At 37.3% G+C, this 18,921-nt stretch overlaps 1 protein-coding gene across 4 annotated transcripts in view; it reads left to right on the top strand.

Moving 5' to 3' along the window:
• Positions 1-18,921, top strand: part of ldhd (lactate dehydrogenase D) — a 50,042-nt gene that overhangs the window by 21,534 nt on the left and 9,587 nt on the right. For 3 of the 4 annotated variants that reach the window (XR_009063206.1, XM_057836340.1, XM_057836339.1), the window contains exons 3-9: positions 1,626-1,767; positions 4,011-4,152; positions 7,509-7,668; positions 7,801-8,000; positions 8,165-8,293; positions 12,013-12,140; positions 17,309-17,427. Coding sequence is in view for 3 of the 4 variants with exons in the window: in XM_057836340.1 (XP_057692323.1) it covers positions 1,626-1,767; positions 4,011-4,152; positions 7,509-7,668; positions 7,801-8,000; positions 8,165-8,293; positions 12,013-12,140; positions 17,309-17,425 (1,018 nt within the window). In the remaining variant the exon portion in view is untranslated. The remainder of the gene's footprint in view (positions 1-1,625; positions 1,768-4,010; positions 4,153-7,508; positions 7,669-7,800; positions 8,001-8,164; positions 8,294-12,012; positions 12,141-17,308; positions 17,428-18,921) is intronic. The other variant, XM_057836337.1, reaches the window with a different exon arrangement.

Below are 18,921 nucleotides of genomic sequence, written 5' to 3'. Positions count from 1 at the left end.
TGACTATAAAAAATGTTTGAAATGAGTCATACATAAAGAGCAATGGACAAATATTAATATAAATTTGATGCTATAATTATTTTTTTGTCATGATGACAGGTGAGGCTCTGCCTCACCTGCCTCCCCTGACCGCACGTCACTGTTCCCTCTCTATGGGCTGAATACTAAATCAGATAAAACCATCACCCTGCCGACGTCAGCCTCCTGTTGGGGACGCTAGAGCCCTATAATGGTAGGCATGGCTAAACGGCGGATTAAAAACTAATTTCTCTTCATCTGTTCTATGTTGTCTATAGCCGAATCGTCTCAAAATATGATTCTAATTCACATAATAAAGCTATTTGACTTTTTTGTTCCTGTTGTTGGCACTTTAAAGCAGTAGACTTCCCTGGAAGGCTGCTGTAGGAAACCTCTTATCTTTCTTTTAACTTTTTATCTAAAATACTCCTAAATCGGCAAAATCTTGACTTGAATCTATCTTTATAACAGTTTAGAAACTTTCACATGTCGGAAGTAGACAGAAGGGAAATTATGGAATAATGGGAGCAATTTTAACCACTTTAACGGTTGATTCACAACATTAAATTGAGTGTAGTTTAAAGCTGCTGATACAGAATGGGGACTTGAGTATTTTATTTACTGTTTTGAATTGTTAACTTGATACTGAAATAGTCGTGTCTTTAAGCCTGAGAGGCTCTTTGTACAATTTTTGTAACAAATGCACGAAACAATAAAAGCAGCTAATGGGGGGGTCATCAATAATCAATTTATAATCGAATCGTAGCCTCTGAATTGTAATTGTAATCGAATCGTTAGGTGCCTAAAGATTCCCACCTCCATTAATGACTACTGTTAATGACTACTGTTAAATATAACATACTTAAAAGTATGAAGTAGCCACAAGTAAGAAAAAAACTGTGATAACTGTGATCATCATTAATACTGTGATAATTGTTCAGTAATCGAATCGTAGCACCACCCTTAATCGTAATCGAATCGAATCGAATTGTGAAGTACCCTAAATGGCACACACAGAGCCTTTGGAATGTAACAGTAGCTAGGGTGTGTTGGAGGATATACTGTACTTTGAGCGAGCATAGAGTGTTGGGTTAGAAAGTCAGTAGACACTTTGATCACAGCGGAAGTGGTTGTATTTTTAATGAAGAAGCATGAACCTCATTTAACCCCAAAAATACATAAATAATCTGCTTGAAGATGCAAGGTTTAAAGGGAGAGAAAATTGTAGCGGCTTAAAGTCCAAAAATTACAATATTTTTCCAAATAGACAAATAGAATGTTTTTCTCCATAAAGTAATTATGATTCAATTCCTGGTTTGGTCCATACCCTGTAGGGATATTGATCAGCAAATGCAGATGTTTGCAAATCTCTTGTTTGATTAATGACAAAGGAAAATCCGTCTCCTTTAATTGGGGACTACATTAATCAGAGAAATATTTACTGATGAGAGGCTAAATTAAGAAGATTTGCCAATTTTAATTTTAGGCAATGGCTCTAAATGACTAATTGATTATCCACATTGATGTTGACTAATTTTCGGAGCCTTTATTTGTTGATTAACTGGTTAATTTTGACAACCGTACTTAAAATTTCAATGTCTGATTAGATGCCGTCCCCCAGATGTAGTCGTTTTTCCTCGTTGTGTGGAGGAGGTGAGCGCCGTGGCGAAAGTCTGCCATGACAAACACCTTCCCATAATCCCCTTTGGTACTGGAACTGGCCTGGAGGGAGGTGTAGGAGCAGTCAAGGTGAGAGCAAACACAAATGTACATCTCATGTTTTATGACAACAGGAATAATTTCACTTTACGCAGTTGTCACAATCATCTGGGCAAAAAAAAAAACATGTCAGAGTTAGTCCTCTTCCACTCCAGGTGATTGTAGAGGTAATGCACCCTAAACCGGGGGTCGGCAACCCGTGCAACTCTTTAGCGCAGCCCTAGTGGCTCCCTGGAGCATTTTCAAAAATGTTTGAATATGGAAAAAGATGGTTGAGGGAAATATATTTTTTGTTTTGATATGGTTTAGAGCTGCAATGATTAATCGATTAACTCGAGTATTCGATTAAAAAAAAATTCAAATTAAATTTTGTTGCTTCGAATATTCTTTTAATCAAAGTGTCGTTGTAATGGATTATTTTGAAAATGTTTGCATTTCGTTTTATTGATTAAGGTGGATACACTGCCCTCTGGTGTGTCTCATTTCACATGGCTGAATCCAACTTCTCCCTCTTAAGACCAACGTAAGCTAAATTTTTTTTTGAGCTCATGTTTTTTAATAAGTTCGTAAATTAGTTTATAGATATAGTTAGCCGTTTTTTGTGGGAATATGTGTCTGAACCACTTGTTAAGAGCACTGTAAAAAAAAAAGTTAGCATTTTATAGCATTTAAGCTAGCGGACTTTTGCTATGTAAGTTGTTCTTTTGTTGTACATAGATCCTCATTTATTTATTTTTTATACCGTTTGAGGCTCAGGTCAGGTATTTTAATTTTTCATGTTCCTTATCCGATTACTCGATTATTCGAACTAACTAGTTCATCGATGAATTGACTACTAGAATAATCGATAGCTGCAGCCCTAACATGGTTTCTGTAGGAGGAAAAAATGACACAAACATTCTTAACGTTTTCCAATCCTGTAAAAATGTGTAGAATATATATTAAATTTCAACATTTCTTTCAACAAAGATTTGCGTCATAGTCTGCGACTGTGACACACGATTCTATCAGCAAGGCGGGATGCCAGGCAGGTGGCTATTGTAAACAAACCGGCAGCCGAGAGAAAAAGTGCGATTCCATTACTTCTGAAGAAGTGGGAGCGCAAAAAAAGATTTAAGAAGGGGATTGCATCGCCAAACTCCACTATACTGCTGCATGTTTTGTTGCAACCTGGGAGATAATAAAGCATGGAAAACCATTCACAGATGCTGAGTACATGAAGGAGACATTCATCAACATATCAGAACACCTATTTGCAGACTTCAAAAACAAAACTGAGATAATAAAGAAAATCAAAGACATGCCCAGATAAGGGGCATGTTATGCACGTTCCATTTTAATGTTTTTCGAAGCCTCAATAAAAAAATTACATTAAAAATCTGATTTCTTTATTGCATTTCTATAATTTTATAAAAGCAATGAAACAACTCCTTAATATTGTAATGAAGTTAAACTTGAGGTGGCATCATACAAAGAGTAGTCACGTGGTGCAGAGTTAAAACTGTTAAAGCATTCCTTGGAGAAAGACCCATCCAGTCAATGTCATGGCCTGCAAATAGCCCAGATCTCAATCCTATTGAAAACCTTTGGTGGAAATAGAAAAAAATGGTCCGCAGCAAGGCTCCGACCTGCAAGGATGATCTGGCAATCAAAGAGAGTTGGAACCAAATTGATGAAGAATACTCATCAAGTCCATACCTCAGAGACTGCAAGCTGTCATAAAAGCCAGAGGTGGTGCTACTAAAAACTACAGATGCGTTTTGTTATTTCTTTGTTTGTTTCTCATGATTCCATATTTCTTTCCTCAGAATGGAGTGATTCCATATATATTTCCCTGTACTTCCTATGTAAAAAGTAACATTTACTGACCAACTCAATGTTTTTTTTATTCATTTCTTTTAGTATTTCTGAATGCTAAAGCTTTGCACTTTTGAACTAATTAATTATTTTTTCAAGCTTTTTATCAGAGTTTCTTTTACATGATAAAATGTCTGAGAGAGTGCTCGTCCGAGACTGGTGATTCCATACTTTTTGCAAGGGGTTGTACAAAGGCCAAATAAGAGCTAAGGTATTTTGCCAAAGATTTGCTCAGCACTGTTAAGTAATGCATTTCAAACGGAGAAAAGCAAACGTCTTCTAGATTCCCATCCAACTTTAGCCTCTTTAGCTAATTTAGCCTCTGCAAAAAGCTGCCTTGAGAGGGTACAATCAGCATTCCATAAACAAATTAAAGTGGACGCGTAAATACTGAAAATATCCTCTCCTTTCCTTAGGGTGGCGTATGCTTCAGCTTAAGGAATATGAACCAGATTTTGGATCTCCACCAGGAAGATTTTGACGTAGCAGTTGAGCCTGGTGTGACCAGGAAAGCCCTAAATGCCTACCTGCGAGACACTGGACTGTGGTTTCCTGTTGGTCAGTCAAAAACCGGAAGTATCTTTGCCTTTTTCGTCCCCTTTTCCACATTCTGGCCCCAAAGAAAGCAGGGTATTCTAGGTCCAGCTAAATGAAAAACAAGTGCCATTAAAATGAAGCTTACCTTTGTAAAAGAACAGAGAAAGGAGTGGCACCAACGAACAATAGTAAAAAACGACTTCAAATGTAGTTTTGTGTTCACGCAAAAAAAAGTCAGGGTTGTCCAAACCGGTCCTCAACTGTGGGTCCTGGTTTTTGTTTCTACCAATTGAGCACAGACAGTTTAACCAATTAAGTTTTTTTCTAAAACAAGCAGAATCAACTGAATCAACTGATTACACTTGTCAGACGCCAGATTGGTAAAAAGGTGTCTCGTTTTGTTGGAATGAAATACATCACCCACTGTGGCCCTATGTGGAATAGTTTGGGCACCCCTGGACCCTGGTCAAAGTCAAGAGGAGGGGTCGACGAGTTGGCCAAAACGCAAAGGCTATTTGGTTTTGTATTGTTTACGTCTGCTACGGCTTACAGTAGTCGTATTCCATGCTTTAGGTTGCAAATAAACCCTTGAAACACGAACAGAGTTGTCCTTGTAGATGCTAAAATCGACACAATTGAAAATATGTAAAGATATGCTGCATTCAGACCAAAGTTAAACTGTCGTGCGAAAACCTCTCGCTCGCGCTATGCTAACCTTTCGCGAAAAGCAGTTTTGTGTTCACATATAGACATTTTCGTCGCTTAGGCCGTGAAAAAAATGTGACAAAAGACAGGAATTGGTTTGAGGTTTTGGTTTGCCTTGTTCAGATTTTTAGCAGCCAAAATCAGATTTTTAGCCCAACCAGATTTAAACTGGAACAGTCCCAAAGCACAAAAATCAGATTTTTGCAAGATGCTTTTTGGTCTGAACAGCTCAGATGGGCTTTGACAAGAGGTCAACTGATTTTCAACTAAAAAGTTCAGCCAATTGCCGATATCCAAAGCCGATTTTGTAAGCTGATATACTTTTTTTTTTTAAAGCACGTAGATTATGAAAGGCAATTTAAAAAAACATGCTTCAACACCTTCAAATTTACAATGATGACATGAGACCTAAACTATTAATTTATCTATAATTAATTAACTCATTCATTCCCAGCCATTTTTACCAGAGCAAGGCCCTTCGCTCCCGACCGTTTTTCTGGATTTTGAATGATTTTGCAAGGCCCACAGAAAATTCTATTCTATTGCTATATAAACATGGAACCCACCAAGACAGATTAGACTCTCTTCTTTCAGCAGAAAAAAAAGTAAGTTCATGTCTTTTTCCATTCTTTAGAAATCAGCATTAGAAAATAGCTTAGTTTGAGTAATTTTCCAATTTCTGATGAAAAAACGGAGAAAATTAGCTTTTTGTAAACGCATACATTTCAAACATAACTTTGACTTTAACACAGCAATTTTTTGCATTAGTTACATCCCAAACATCTAAATAATGTTTTCCTTTTACAAAATATCATAAAGAACAAGACAAATAGAGCTTTTGATTGCAAAGTAACAATTTGTTTACACATGACTACTGAGAGATGACGCCGTTGTCGCCGCGTCTGCCGTGTAAACTTTTCCCTCATCGTTGTCTGTCTCTGCGAGGTCTGCTTGACGAGCCCACTGCACGATGGTTTCAGTCATTTTGCTCCGTCGTCTAGCGCCTGGCGTTCCAGGCATCCTCTCGGTTGTTTTGTTTGGTCGTCCGCTGCCTGGCATACTGTCGCTAGTGCTCCGACCGTGCTGCCCGGCTATTCATTGCTTTTGAATCGGGTTGCGGGTCTTTACAAAATGCGCTACTGCTCTCCAGTGGCTAGTTTTATTGCTTTAAAATGGGTTTGGAGCCTTGTTTTTTGTTTCTCAGATAGATCGCAAGCTATAGATTATTCTTGTTAAAAAAAAAAAAAAAAAAAAAACGCAAAAGACGTATAAATACGTTTTTGGGACAGTGAAGCACTTAAAAATAGAACGTATTTATACGTTTCTGGGAGCAAATGAGTTAATAAGTGCTATTAAACCAAAGTACACAACACTTCTTTTTATAATTATACACTCTCAGCAAGAACAATACATTATTTTTAAATAATTAAACCCACCGGGATGTCATGACAAGATATAAACAAGTGTGAGTGAGAGTTAAAGAGGATGCTCGCCATGCTAAAGCTAATGCTAACGCTACAAGTTACATTTAGAGTGTAAGGATCACTCCGTAAACACCTTAAAAGGCCAAAGCAACGTTGTATATTGTCTCATGTAGACATGTATGATATTCGGTATGATATTCTGATGGTATGATAACCTTAAGCCAAAATATCACGGTTTTGTGGTATTGCAATTACAGCTCTAAAATGTGTTACTTTGAGATACCTGGTTTACAAAAAAAAAAATCCATTGAACAAAATTTAAATTTTTTTACATATTAAATAATTGGAACATCAGTATAATGTTAAGTTTAGATAGATTAAAAAACCAACCAAACAAAAAAAAAATATTCTAAATAAAGTTAAAATATAGTCCTTTAGGTGGGTCTAAACCCACAGCCACAGCTCAACATTATTACAATCAGAACAAAAATAATTATTTTCCATGAAAAGCACATTTGTATGACTTGTATTATTGTTTACATCAAACACACACTCTCTTTCTCAACACAGACAGTTGCCAAAGAGAAAAAAAAAAGTTTTATCACCGCTAGACACACTAAACACGCTGGACTTAACTTTCGTAGCTGATGGGAAGCATTCATGACAGTGTTTACTAACCTTTAATTTTGTATAAATGCGAAATCATATTGGAGGCATTGCCTCCTCGGCAGCCACTGTCCGCGAACACGTTTTACATGTCTGGTGGCCCCTTTTCCTCTAAGCCGCTGCCGTCTGTAACTTTTCTGTCGCCGAAGCGTTCCCATACCAGCGATTTCGTTTTCTTCGATTGGGTGGGGAAAGTTCAGGAGTTTCACTTCCTTCAGCTATCATGTAGCGCAGCTGACTCACTGACACTGAGCACCAACCGGTGGGGGAGGGTTGAGCCTCACAGCTGAAAGCGAGTGATTTTTTTCCATGCATTTTTGGGGCACAAAAAATAGCTTATACCTTAGGGATAGTATGACGGAAAATTTTGCAGGTTTGAAAGCTTGACATTTTCATACCATGGTATACCTTGAAACCGGTAATTGGCACATGTCTACTCTCATGCAAGATCTCATGCCCACTTTTTCATTCTTATTTCAATGCAAAAAACACAGTCTTATATTCGGGCCAATATGGTAAATGAATGCATAAATAATAATAATCAGACAGCAGGTAATAGTATACTGTACTTCCACCTCTTAGATCCTGGAGCTGATGCCTCGCTGTGTGGGATGGCAGCCTCTAGTGCATCTGGTACCAATGCAGTTCGATATGGAACTATGCGAGAAAATGTCATTAACCTGGAGGTGGTACTTGCCAATGGTAGTATTATTCATACAGCTGGCAAGGGCCGGCGTCCCAGGTAAGAGAAAAGAAAGAATTCTTAATAATTCATAGGTACTGTCCAAAGAAATATTTACTTAATGGAGCAACAATAATGACACACTGCTTTGCTTATAGATGTTTCTTCCCTATCTTTATGAATAAACTATAGGAAGACTTCAGCGGGCTATAACTTGACAAATCTGTTTGTCGGATCAGAGGGCACTCTGGGAATTATCACTAAGGCAACTTTGCGCCTTTATGGTATTCCAGAAGCCATGGTGTCAGCAGTCTGCTCGTTTCCTTCTGTAAAGGCTGCTGTGGATAGCACTGTGCAGATTCTTCAAGCTGGGGTTGCCATCGCACGCATTGGTGAGCCCAAGTTGCCTGTGCCAATAGAACACCACAAATTAGGCTTTTTTGCCATTACAAAGGCCAACAATGTCACAACCAACAGACAATATGCCGGCATAATTTATGACAATTTGTCACTTAAATTCTAAGAATACTGTTAACCAATGTTTCTGTGTTTTAAGAGTTTCTCGATGATGTGATGATCAATGCATGCAACAAGTTCAGCTCTCTGTCATATCCTGTTACCCCAACTCTGTTCCTGGAGTTCCACGGTTCCGAACAGAGTCTTGCAGAACAAGTCAGCACAACTGGTGAGTCTGTAAATGATGTTTATTCATGTTTTTATTTTTAATTATTTTGATTTTTATTAATTTCTTATTTATTGTTTTAATGATTAGTATTTTTTAAACTCTCTTTAAAGGTGCTATAAACGAGTGATCATGTCAAAGAATGAAATTTACTGCACAAATTTTTTTTTTTTTTTACATGTAGAAAACAAATCTGGCAGTCAAATATGGCTGTTTTTTTATTTATTTTTTACCATTTAATAGAATTCCACCCAAAACAGTGCTTTAGGGAATGCCCACTTTTTTCCAGAAATTCTGGTTTTGACATCACAACCAAAACTGATGATCATGTCTGGCTCTCTAGTGAATGACAGAATGACAGTCCGGTAACACAGCAAGAAAGGAAGACAGACTTTGGATGACAACCCATTACATAGTGAGATTAAAAAGCTAGGCCGGTCTGAACTCAGTATTTCAAATGCTACTTTTCGGCTTGCCGCAGCAGATTGCATCCGGTGGGCGATCTACACTTCCAGTGGCGGTTTTAGGATTTTTCTGAAACGGGGCAAGAAGGGGCCACATGTAACCCTGAGAGGCCAAGTGTAGCTGCGATCTTTGTTCAGTGTTTGTTTGGTCAACAAGGCAATATGCAGATTATCCTGCGGGTAGCGGTAAAAACATCTTGTAACGTTGTAAAATTTGTAACAATTTGTATTTAATCATACTCAAGTAAGGATACAACACATGGAACAATAGTTATTATCACTTTTTTGAAAAGCCGTTTTAAACACGAAAAGCAGCATTAATATTTAGCATACTACAGAGTAGGCCTGAACGATATTGGAAAAACTATCATTACTATTTTTGGGGTTTGTGATACATTGCGATATTACAGTAGATTGCAATATTAAAACCAGAAGAATTTTCACCAGATAACTTGTATAAATCTGTTTGGGAAAGGCCTGAATGATATTTAATGACTACTTTTGGCATTTGTTGCACTGGTGCGCCTAACTTTTTCTAAGGGTGCACCAACACAAAATGTAGGCGCATCTATACTTTTCATTGCATCGCCTTTAACGCCATACTTTTTATCACTCTCCATAACATTCATATAATTCAATCATTCCTTCATCTTTTGAACCGCTTATCCTCATGAGGTTTGCGGGGGTGCTGGAGCCTATCAAAGCTAACTCCAGGCAGAAGGCAGGGTACACCCTCAACTGGTTGCCAACCAGTCGCAGGGCACATATAGACAAGTTTCCTGAGCGAAACATGGGCGGCGCCATCTTTAACAATTTCTGCTCCGAACATTCGGTTTAGACAGAACAACATGAAGTGCGGTTGAAGTAAGCAGTGTGTTGACAAAGTTGAAACTAATCAAACCAGAGGAACCTACGGAATCTCCAAAAATTGATTCAGCACGACGTAGATGAGACTCAGACACTTTCTGTGCTGTGCGTGGACTCCTGGAAGTGCTTATACAGTGGGGAGAAGTATTTGATACACACTCAATGGGAAAACCCATTGGCAGTGTATCAAATACTTGTTCTCCCCACTGTATATACGGTTGGAAGTGGAATGTTTTGATTAGTGACCAGCTAGTAGCTACAATGCGCCATTGTGGATCTACCTCGCCATACGTTTTAAATCATAAACAGCTACAGACAATAGTTAAGGATGTGCTTTCAACCTAAGGATCTACCTAAAAAAGATTGTATGTTTGTTCCTATCACTTCATTAATCATTCATGGACAAAATTTTAACAACCTGTGCAGCCTGTGTTAAAGTGAGGTCTAGTTTGATACGCCGGCCACGTGAGTGACCAAAATGAGGTGAAATTACAAATAATATTACAGTTGCCGAATGCAGAAGGGCAGACACGGATTTTGTTGTTACAAGGAAATACTACAAGGCACATACATATAAACAAATATAGTATGTCATTCTTTTTTTATTGCAGATATTGATCGCAATAAAAAATTTGGACAACATGATTCCATTTCTTTTTTTATTTAAAACGATTGGTGCATGTGCAAAACGGGTCAATCAATCACAATTGATAAAATTATTAGAAAAATATTAACAAAGGTGGAGCATAAGTCGAGCCTTCCGTCATCAAAGTAGAACGCACGTATTTTCGATATATGTCCATCAACATACAGTAAGTTTTGTTGTGAGACACATCAAGTTGTCTTCCGTTGCCTAACAGCGTTTTCCTCCTGTAAACAAATGAACAAAAAAACTTGTAACACTTGCATTTATGCGTTGACATAATTGTGCCATCCTACACGTACTGATTAGCAACAGGCTAGCAGCAGATAGCATGTGTTGCAGCCACAGCAGTACTGTAGTTGTTGTAAATATTAGACATCATCATAATTACAGTTATCATCGTAATAAAAATATCAAAGAGAACAAGTAATTTCACGCGCAAGATTTTAGCCTTAGTATTTTTTGAGCACCGGACGCATGAAAATGCAGGGATAAGAACATTCCTTCCATAATACCAGCGGCAACATGGCTACATAAACACCCGGTCTTTGTGGTAGCACGGGCTTGGTTCCACATCTGCCTTCATGAAGATGTTGTCCTCCCATGTCGTGATGATGGCAGATGGACGTGATATTTCCAAATTGTCTTTTTTCAGGGATTTTGATGAGTGATGCCACTCCAGCTCCACTGTTTTTTGTTTTTTGGGATAGAGAAAGTGTAAAACGGAAGTTGCGAGCAGAAATGTGGAAGTACCTCAGAAACTTGTATATAGACACAAAACCATTCATGCACACACCGACACCTACTGACAATTTGGAGTCTCAGAGTCGGCATACCATGCACGTTTTTCGGGATGTGGCAGGAACCCGGAGAAAACCCAGGCACGGCGCCTACATAATGTGAATTATTTTGAAACAAGAATAACGCAGAAAAATGATGGCCTTTATGAAAAACTTCATTGAATGAGTCTACTCAAATTCACTCACGCTTTGACGCTCACGCAGCTGAGAATAGCCTTTCACTTACACAATGAATGAGTTGCCACAGCACACTTCAGACTGAGCTAGCGCTAGCGTCCAACAAGCTGAACGATGAAAAACACATTTGTGCCTTTGAGTGTAGAGCTACCTAGTCTTCTCTGGCCAGATCAAAGCTACAAACCTGCCAATCATTGTTAACTTTTAAGTACAAAATGCCAGTTGCGCTGGTAACCAAGAAAAAACAGTTTGATTGCACTGCTTAACAGGAGGGAGAGTCAGAGGCTGTGGCGCTGTACAAGCATGAAGCAGAAAAACAAGTTTGCGTGTTCCAAAAATGTTTTTTGATATCCTTGCAATGCGAGTATTGCGCATCGACACAACGCGATGACAATGTTCAAAAGATATATCGTTCAGGCCTACTATAGAAACGACACTGTCATTATTTCTCACTTCAGATAAGGATTCACCGATTGCCATGCTTTGTGCTAAACGGGAACAAGGGCCATTAAAATTAGAGGTGGGGCCAGCACCCCTGTGGCCATGCCCCTAAAACCGCCACCGTACACATGTTTGTGTTGTGAATGCGCGTGACGTCCGGCAGAAAGCGCACCGACTTTTTGCAACTGGTGAAATCAGAGGTGCTTGCTCCAATAAAAGACTACAGATTCTAGTTTTTTAACAGTACTAACAATCTGAATGTGTTCTCTCGACACAAGTACTGTACTGTGTTGTGCTTCATTCTAACTTATGTTCCACTTGTATCCACAGAGGAAATCACACAGAATAATAGTGGCTCTCATTTTCAATGGGCTAGAGATGCAGAAAAACGAAACCGGTTGTGGAAAGCTCGTCATGATGCCTGGTATGCTGCTCAGGCTCTGAGGCCTGGTTGCAAGGTATGGTATTATTGCTCCAAACTACCTAAATTAAAATAGTGGAAACATATCGGTACGACTAAATAAAGGACGAACCCCTGGTCATGGAGAACTGTCACACAAATGTGGAAAACTGGGTACACTGTAGAAAACAACCTATAGAATTTACTCAATAAAATTGAGGTAACAATTTACACTCCGTTTGATAGTGTAAAGTTTAGCCAATTTTATTAGGTAAATATTACCTAAATGCGTCAACAATAATATACTCAAATTATTTGGGTAAGGTTTATTTAACCTTCTGAAAAAGATTATAGTTCTTTATACCTATTAAAATTAGGGATGGGAATTGATAGGATTTTTACGATTCCGATTCCATTATCGATATTGCTTAACGATTCGATTCTTTATCGATTCTCTTATCGATTCTAATTTGGGGGGAAAAAAGAACAAACATTTAGATTGGCATTGAGTTTGTTTAATCAGAAGTCACAACCTTAAAAACTCACAACAAGGTCAAAAGAGGCCCAAAGCCTCAATATTAACTGTGGCAAAAAGTGGCAAATGCACAAGAATGTTTAACATTTTACTGAAACATTTTTCTAATAGAAATAAAAAATATTGGTATATATTAGCATATAGGTAGTTGGTCTGCCATTAGCAATATGTGTTAAACTTGCAGGGGTCCCCAAACTTTTTCCAGTGAGGGCTGCATAACTTTTCCCTTCTCTGAGGGGCCGGGGTCAGTTTGTAACAGAAAAAGTGTGACGATTGCAGGAGTGCCTGAATGTAAAACAATTATTGTTTTTCAGAAAGCCACAATCAAATAACCCTTTCTGGATATTTCACGGAACAAAAGTAAATAAAATAAAATAATAATATAATATAATAATAATTAATAATAATAGCACTACTAATCAAATAGATAATAACCAAATAACCCTCTCTGAGTTCTTCACAGAAAAAGGCCTGAAAATAAATAACACGATTGAGAAAAAAAAAAAAAATTCAAAATGGCCGGACCAAATGTGGAGGCGGGCCATACTTGGGCCGCGGGCCGCAGTTTGAGGACCACTGGAGCGCGCATACACCCAAAGAAGAAATGCCGCATCCAAGTGAGTGAGAGAGGGAAACACTTCTACGAGCCTACGTTCTTTGTTAATGTTAATATCTACAGAGGCAACGCCTGTATGTATCATCTTTTGTGTTGTTGTTGTTGTGTTTCCACTCGCGATCGGACACTTAAGTCCAGTTGTGTAGTGGTTTGAACGATGTGCTAATGCTAGCGAACGAATGCTAACCATACTGTTATTAGCAGCTAATAATCGCTGATTTACTTTGATGCAAACCTGTTTGTTATTGGGGACGAAATTGATTTGTTTCATTTCTATTCTTAGTTTCACTCTTCAAGTGATGGTTGAATAAAGTCAGCAAATTATACCAACGTCTTCTGTATCGTCATTTCGGAGTTTAGCTAGCTGTATAGGTGTCTCTGTGAGGACAGTGCTGTCTATTCCCTCCCGACAGTCTATTCCCTCCCGATGCAGTTATCTCTACCTTCCCTCCCGATGTAGTTATCTCCACCTTGCAATGATTGCAAGTCGTTTTGTTGTAATTTTTCCTCGTGAAGTGAAGACACACTTTCGATCGTTTGAATCTACGTGCTGTCATTGTTATGTTTACGGCTGCAATGCTCGTGCTAAACCATCGTAACCTTTCATTTTCACCCTCTTTCCTGGTGAAGTGTAGCCAAATTTTGGAGCGGGTGGTTCTTGGTGCCATGCTAGTTTGATGTGTTTGGACAACAACACAGTCACGACGCAATATGCGTCTTCAGGACTCGTTAAAGGGATCGTTAAGGCTATTTCATTATGATGTCGAGGCCTCGAAACACTCGGAACCGGTTCCGAATTGGAATCGGATTTCGATTCCCATCCCTAATTAAAATGGAGTTATTATTTTTTAATTATTTACGCATGGTTGTAGTGTATTGTATTGTATATTGTACTAAATGTTTTTTTTTATAAATATTAATTTAAATATCAACTTTATTATTACTATTGTAGATTAGGTTTGTTTTACCCTGAAGTCATTGTACACAGGAGAAACATTTGAATGTCAACTGTTTTTTATTGACAATTTGCTCATTAAACACTTAAGAAATTGTCTGCCCAACATAAATTGCATTTAAAGATTTTTTCCTCATAGAATAAGTTCAAGTATGACAATACTGTACGCCGTAACTGAAAAATGAATTAGAAAATTAGGTTAATGGTTCTAATAGAGCCACATTATTACTGAAAAACAGCTAGCTATCAGGAATGACTGTCAAAAGCCAGGAATAAAATATAGAAACTTTTACTATAGGGCAGTGCTTCTCAATTATTTTCTGACGAAAACGACCCCCCCCCCCCCCCCCGTTCTCTGCCCCTACTGTAAATAGGCTATATTATATATATATATATATATATATATATATATATATATATATATATATATATATATATATATATATATATATATATATGTATATATATATATATATATATATATATATGTACATATATATTAGGGCTGTCAAAATTATCGCGTTAATGAGCGGTAATTAATTTTTTAAAAACTTTTTGTAGTTTTACGACGGTCTAAAGAGGACAATGGTTTGAGGCCATTTTATTAATAAATCAGATGAAAAAGGAAGAGGTCTGATTATTAGGCGTCGTTCACTAGCTGTCTCGCTTTGGAAAAAGTAGACGCGTCGGCGTGAGGACAGCATAGACAGATTTAAATGACAGTAGAGTGAAATGCCCACTACAGTCCTTATGTACCGTATGTTGAATGTATATATCCATCTTGTGTCTTATCTTTCCATTCCAACAATTTATTTTACAGAATATACATATAATTTACAGAAAAATATGGCATATTTTATAGATGGTTTGAATTGCGATTAATTGCGATTAATTACGATTAATTAATTTTTAAGCTGTAATTAACTCGATTAAAAATTTTAATCGTTTGACAGCCCTAATATATATACAGTGGGGAGAACAAGTATTTGACACACTGCCAATGGGTTTTCCCATTGGCAGTGTGTCAAATACTTGTTCTCCCCACTGTATATATATATATTAGTCTAAACAAAATATTAAAAGTAAAAAAAATAAAATAAAAATTATTATAACTACACCTCTGCATAGCATTGTCCTTGTTCACATAAAAAAAGTTTTATAGATCAACTTGCAATACATTTGTATTTTAACATTTTTGTTTGTAACAGAAAACACTTAAAGCGCATCTTTGCCTTAATTAAAAAAAAAAAAAGTCACATCCAAACAACATACTCAAGGTACATTTTTTAACCATTTGATACGGAAAAATCTAATTTAATAAAATCAAATTATAATAATAAATTCACGTTGATTAGCAACATTAACTCAAAAGTACAATATGCCAAACAATTTGACCGATAAAACATAAATTAATAGAACAAAAACGACAGTGTCATCGGAAAGAGAAAATTTTTATTTTGGCTGCAGGCGGTATCAGCTGCTTTTCTATGGTGTGAGGTTATTTTTGCACTGAGCAGCTTGGTATGCCACCTAATATGATGCGAACAGTGCTCACTGGTTTACTGATGTAACACTCACAAAGCGGGACTATTGTTAGCAATATTCAGAACGTTTTCGCTGACAAATAAATCAAGCCGCTTATCAATGTGATTGGTGTGTAATGTCTTTAAATGAGGATTTAGCTTCATGCCGTCCGCTGCCAACATTTTTAGACACAGTAAACATATTGGTCTTTCCTCTTCTCCCACTGTATTAAAAGTGAGGCCACACGCCACATACGCTTCGTCTTATTTGCTCGTCTTAGCTCTTCATATGTCCAGTGCTCTTTGCTGTTTGCTCTTGTTTGGTTAAAAAATACTGTGCACACTCTGAAAATGAGCGTGCCACTGCCATCCACTGAGTGGATGTACAATTTCACTTTGTTCTAGTACGGCAAAAAAGTGTGTTCCCCAAGGTCACATGCGCCCCCTGGCATCGCGCTTTGCTCCCATGGGGGGGCCCGCCCCACTATTTGAGCAGGACTGCTATAGGGGGTTCTTAATTTAACACGCAATGTTAATGTTTTCATATTGTCAATTTGAAAAGAAACAGTAAGTTCACACTTACTGTTGTTTGTTACTGTACAATGCTATCCAAGTTGGAGTGTCTCGCCAAATGAAATGGTCCTCCTTTCAGTTTCAACAAAGACGCGTTGGGGCATGCGCAGCCTTGAGCACACACCTAATATTTTTGGGTAGATATTATCTTGTTTGTTCAAGGTGAAGTTTATCCTGATTAATATTGTGTAAAGAGAGTTGTTTTTAACCAATTTGATACAGTTCGCCTGCTTACCTAAATACTTTTTTTTTTTTTTTAAATAATTTATACAATTTATATGGATCACATGGATTACAATTACTACCCACAAAAAACGTTTTTTATAGTGTACAGTAATGTTTGCACCATACTGTGCAATATATGTAAATGAAGAGCTGGGTTGTACTCACTTTTGTTGCCAGGGGTTTAGATATTAATGGCTATATTTTGAGTTATTTTGAGGGGAAAATAAATTAACTCTATTATGTAAGCTGCACACAGACTACTTTTCATTGTGTCAAAGTGTCATTTTGTCAGTGTTGTCCCATTAAAAGCTATACTTAAATATCTGCAGAAATGCGAGGGGTGTACTCATTTTTGTGATACATTATACAGTATATATATGTATATACATTTTTTTTTTTTTTAAAGTGAAAACCTGATCCTTTCCTCCCCATTCCGATCCGCTGAAAAATTGCCGAAACGACATGATTTCCAATCACTAATGCTTTTTTTTTTTTTGCTCACTGCAGAACTTTATCCATTTTATGGTCATTTTTCATCATGTTTTCCCATTTTTGACCTCAGTATTCTAAACAACTTTTAGCTCTCTTGGATGTCAATATGAAAAACATACATTAAGAAATTAATTTGCATTTCTGTAATTGATGGAACTTGAAAGTTCTCTGTCAGACAAGCATCAGAACTGTTGTCTGTATTGTATTATTGTATTGTATTTATATTTTTTCCCTTGTTATTATTTTTATGACATTTTAAATGGAGTTCATTTTGGTGACTTTAAATAGCTATTATGTCTTGTTGTAGGCCTACTCTACAGATGTCTGCGTTCCAATTTCCCATTTGCCTCAAATCATTGTGGAGACGAAGGCGGATCTGATTGAGAATAACCTTACAGGTGAGCACAGAGAAGAGAACATGTAAAGGTAAGCCTGTCGCGATGTACAATAAGTCAAATAATGGCTCGGTATGACGAAAATTGTGGAAAGTACTGTGTAAAGTTTACAGCGGATTTGTGAACGTACTTCTGGTGAACATTTCAAAATAAAAGCACGTCATGTTCCACTTGTAAGTAAAGATTTCTGGAGTTAATCTCAAATAATACTCAATGATAGTTGAATAATCATATAGAGATCTTGACCTGTCGGTGCTAGGATTAGCGATCAGGTAGCAGAGAGTAAGATGCCACACTATTAACACGTACATGCAGGTGATTTACATAATACCGGGTTCCCCACCTCTTATTGCCAGAATTATGTACACTCCACCCAGCTTAATCACGTTACCTTTCGACTTACTTTCCCTCCTCTTTCTTCTCGGTTACCAGGCCCCCCACATGGTGTCCAGAGGTGGGTAGATTAGCCAAACGTTTTACTCAAGTAAGAGTAGCGTTAGTTCAAAATAATATTACTCAACTAAAAGTAAAAGTAGTCATCCAAAAAATGTACTCAAATACAAGTAAAAAAAAGTATTTGGTGAAAGGAAAACTCAAGTAATGAGTAACATTGTGAGTAGCTGCTTACTATGTTTGATTTGTTTTTTCCTAAACAATGGTATTTTTTTTCTCTCAACACAACATTATCTATATTAACTGTTATTAGTATACTTTGAAGACTATATAACCTACTACTACTACTTTAAGACTACTACTGTATAACCTACTGCAAAACCACATTAAGCCAAAGAAATAAAATTTTTAAAAAATTATTCCGGCGAGAGGAAAAAAAATACACAAATGAAGCATCATTTGTCCACAGAAAATGCATGCCCTCTAGTGGAGAAAACATATTTCCTCTTATGAAACTAAAAGGATCATATCTCTGGTTTTCTGTGGTCAATCGGTGCCAAATATAAACTGGGGGAGAGGTTAAAATCTGCGGTTTTAAGACATTTTGACGGCAGCGCTCTATGTCAAATAAATAATTTTTTAAAGGTGCTTTAAAGACGCCATGTGATTCAACAGGCCGGCGTGATCATATAACGGCAAGCTTTAGTATGATTGTTATAATGAAGTCATGTGATTATTGTTGCGATGTCTCATTGGTGAAACTGGTATCACCAATGTTGGCGTAACTGGCAAGTAGAATTTGTAGAATAAAGAGGAAAAATGTAACGACTAGTGTAGCCCAAAGTAGCGTTTCTTCGTCACAATCCTACAAAAATGCATGACTTAAAGAGCATACGACAGGAGAAAAAAAGTCTTAAATAGCATTATTATGTGAATTAGAATCATATTTTGAGACGATTTGACTTTACACAACAATTTAGCAAAGCGCAGATGACGAGAAATTAGTCTTTTAATCTGCTGGTTAGCCACGTCTACCATTATAAGGCTTTAACGTCCCCATCAGGTGGATGACATCAGCGGTAGACTGGGCACATCGGTTTTACTATTCTGCCCATTGAGGGGGAATTATTCA

The sequence above is a fragment of the Corythoichthys intestinalis genome, chromosome 5 (genome assembly GCF_030265065.1).
Source record: "Corythoichthys intestinalis isolate RoL2023-P3 chromosome 5, ASM3026506v1, whole genome shotgun sequence".
NCBI lineage: Eukaryota > Metazoa > Chordata > Actinopteri > Syngnathiformes > Syngnathidae > Corythoichthys > Corythoichthys intestinalis.
This window is presented reverse-complemented; position numbering and strand designations above follow the sequence as displayed.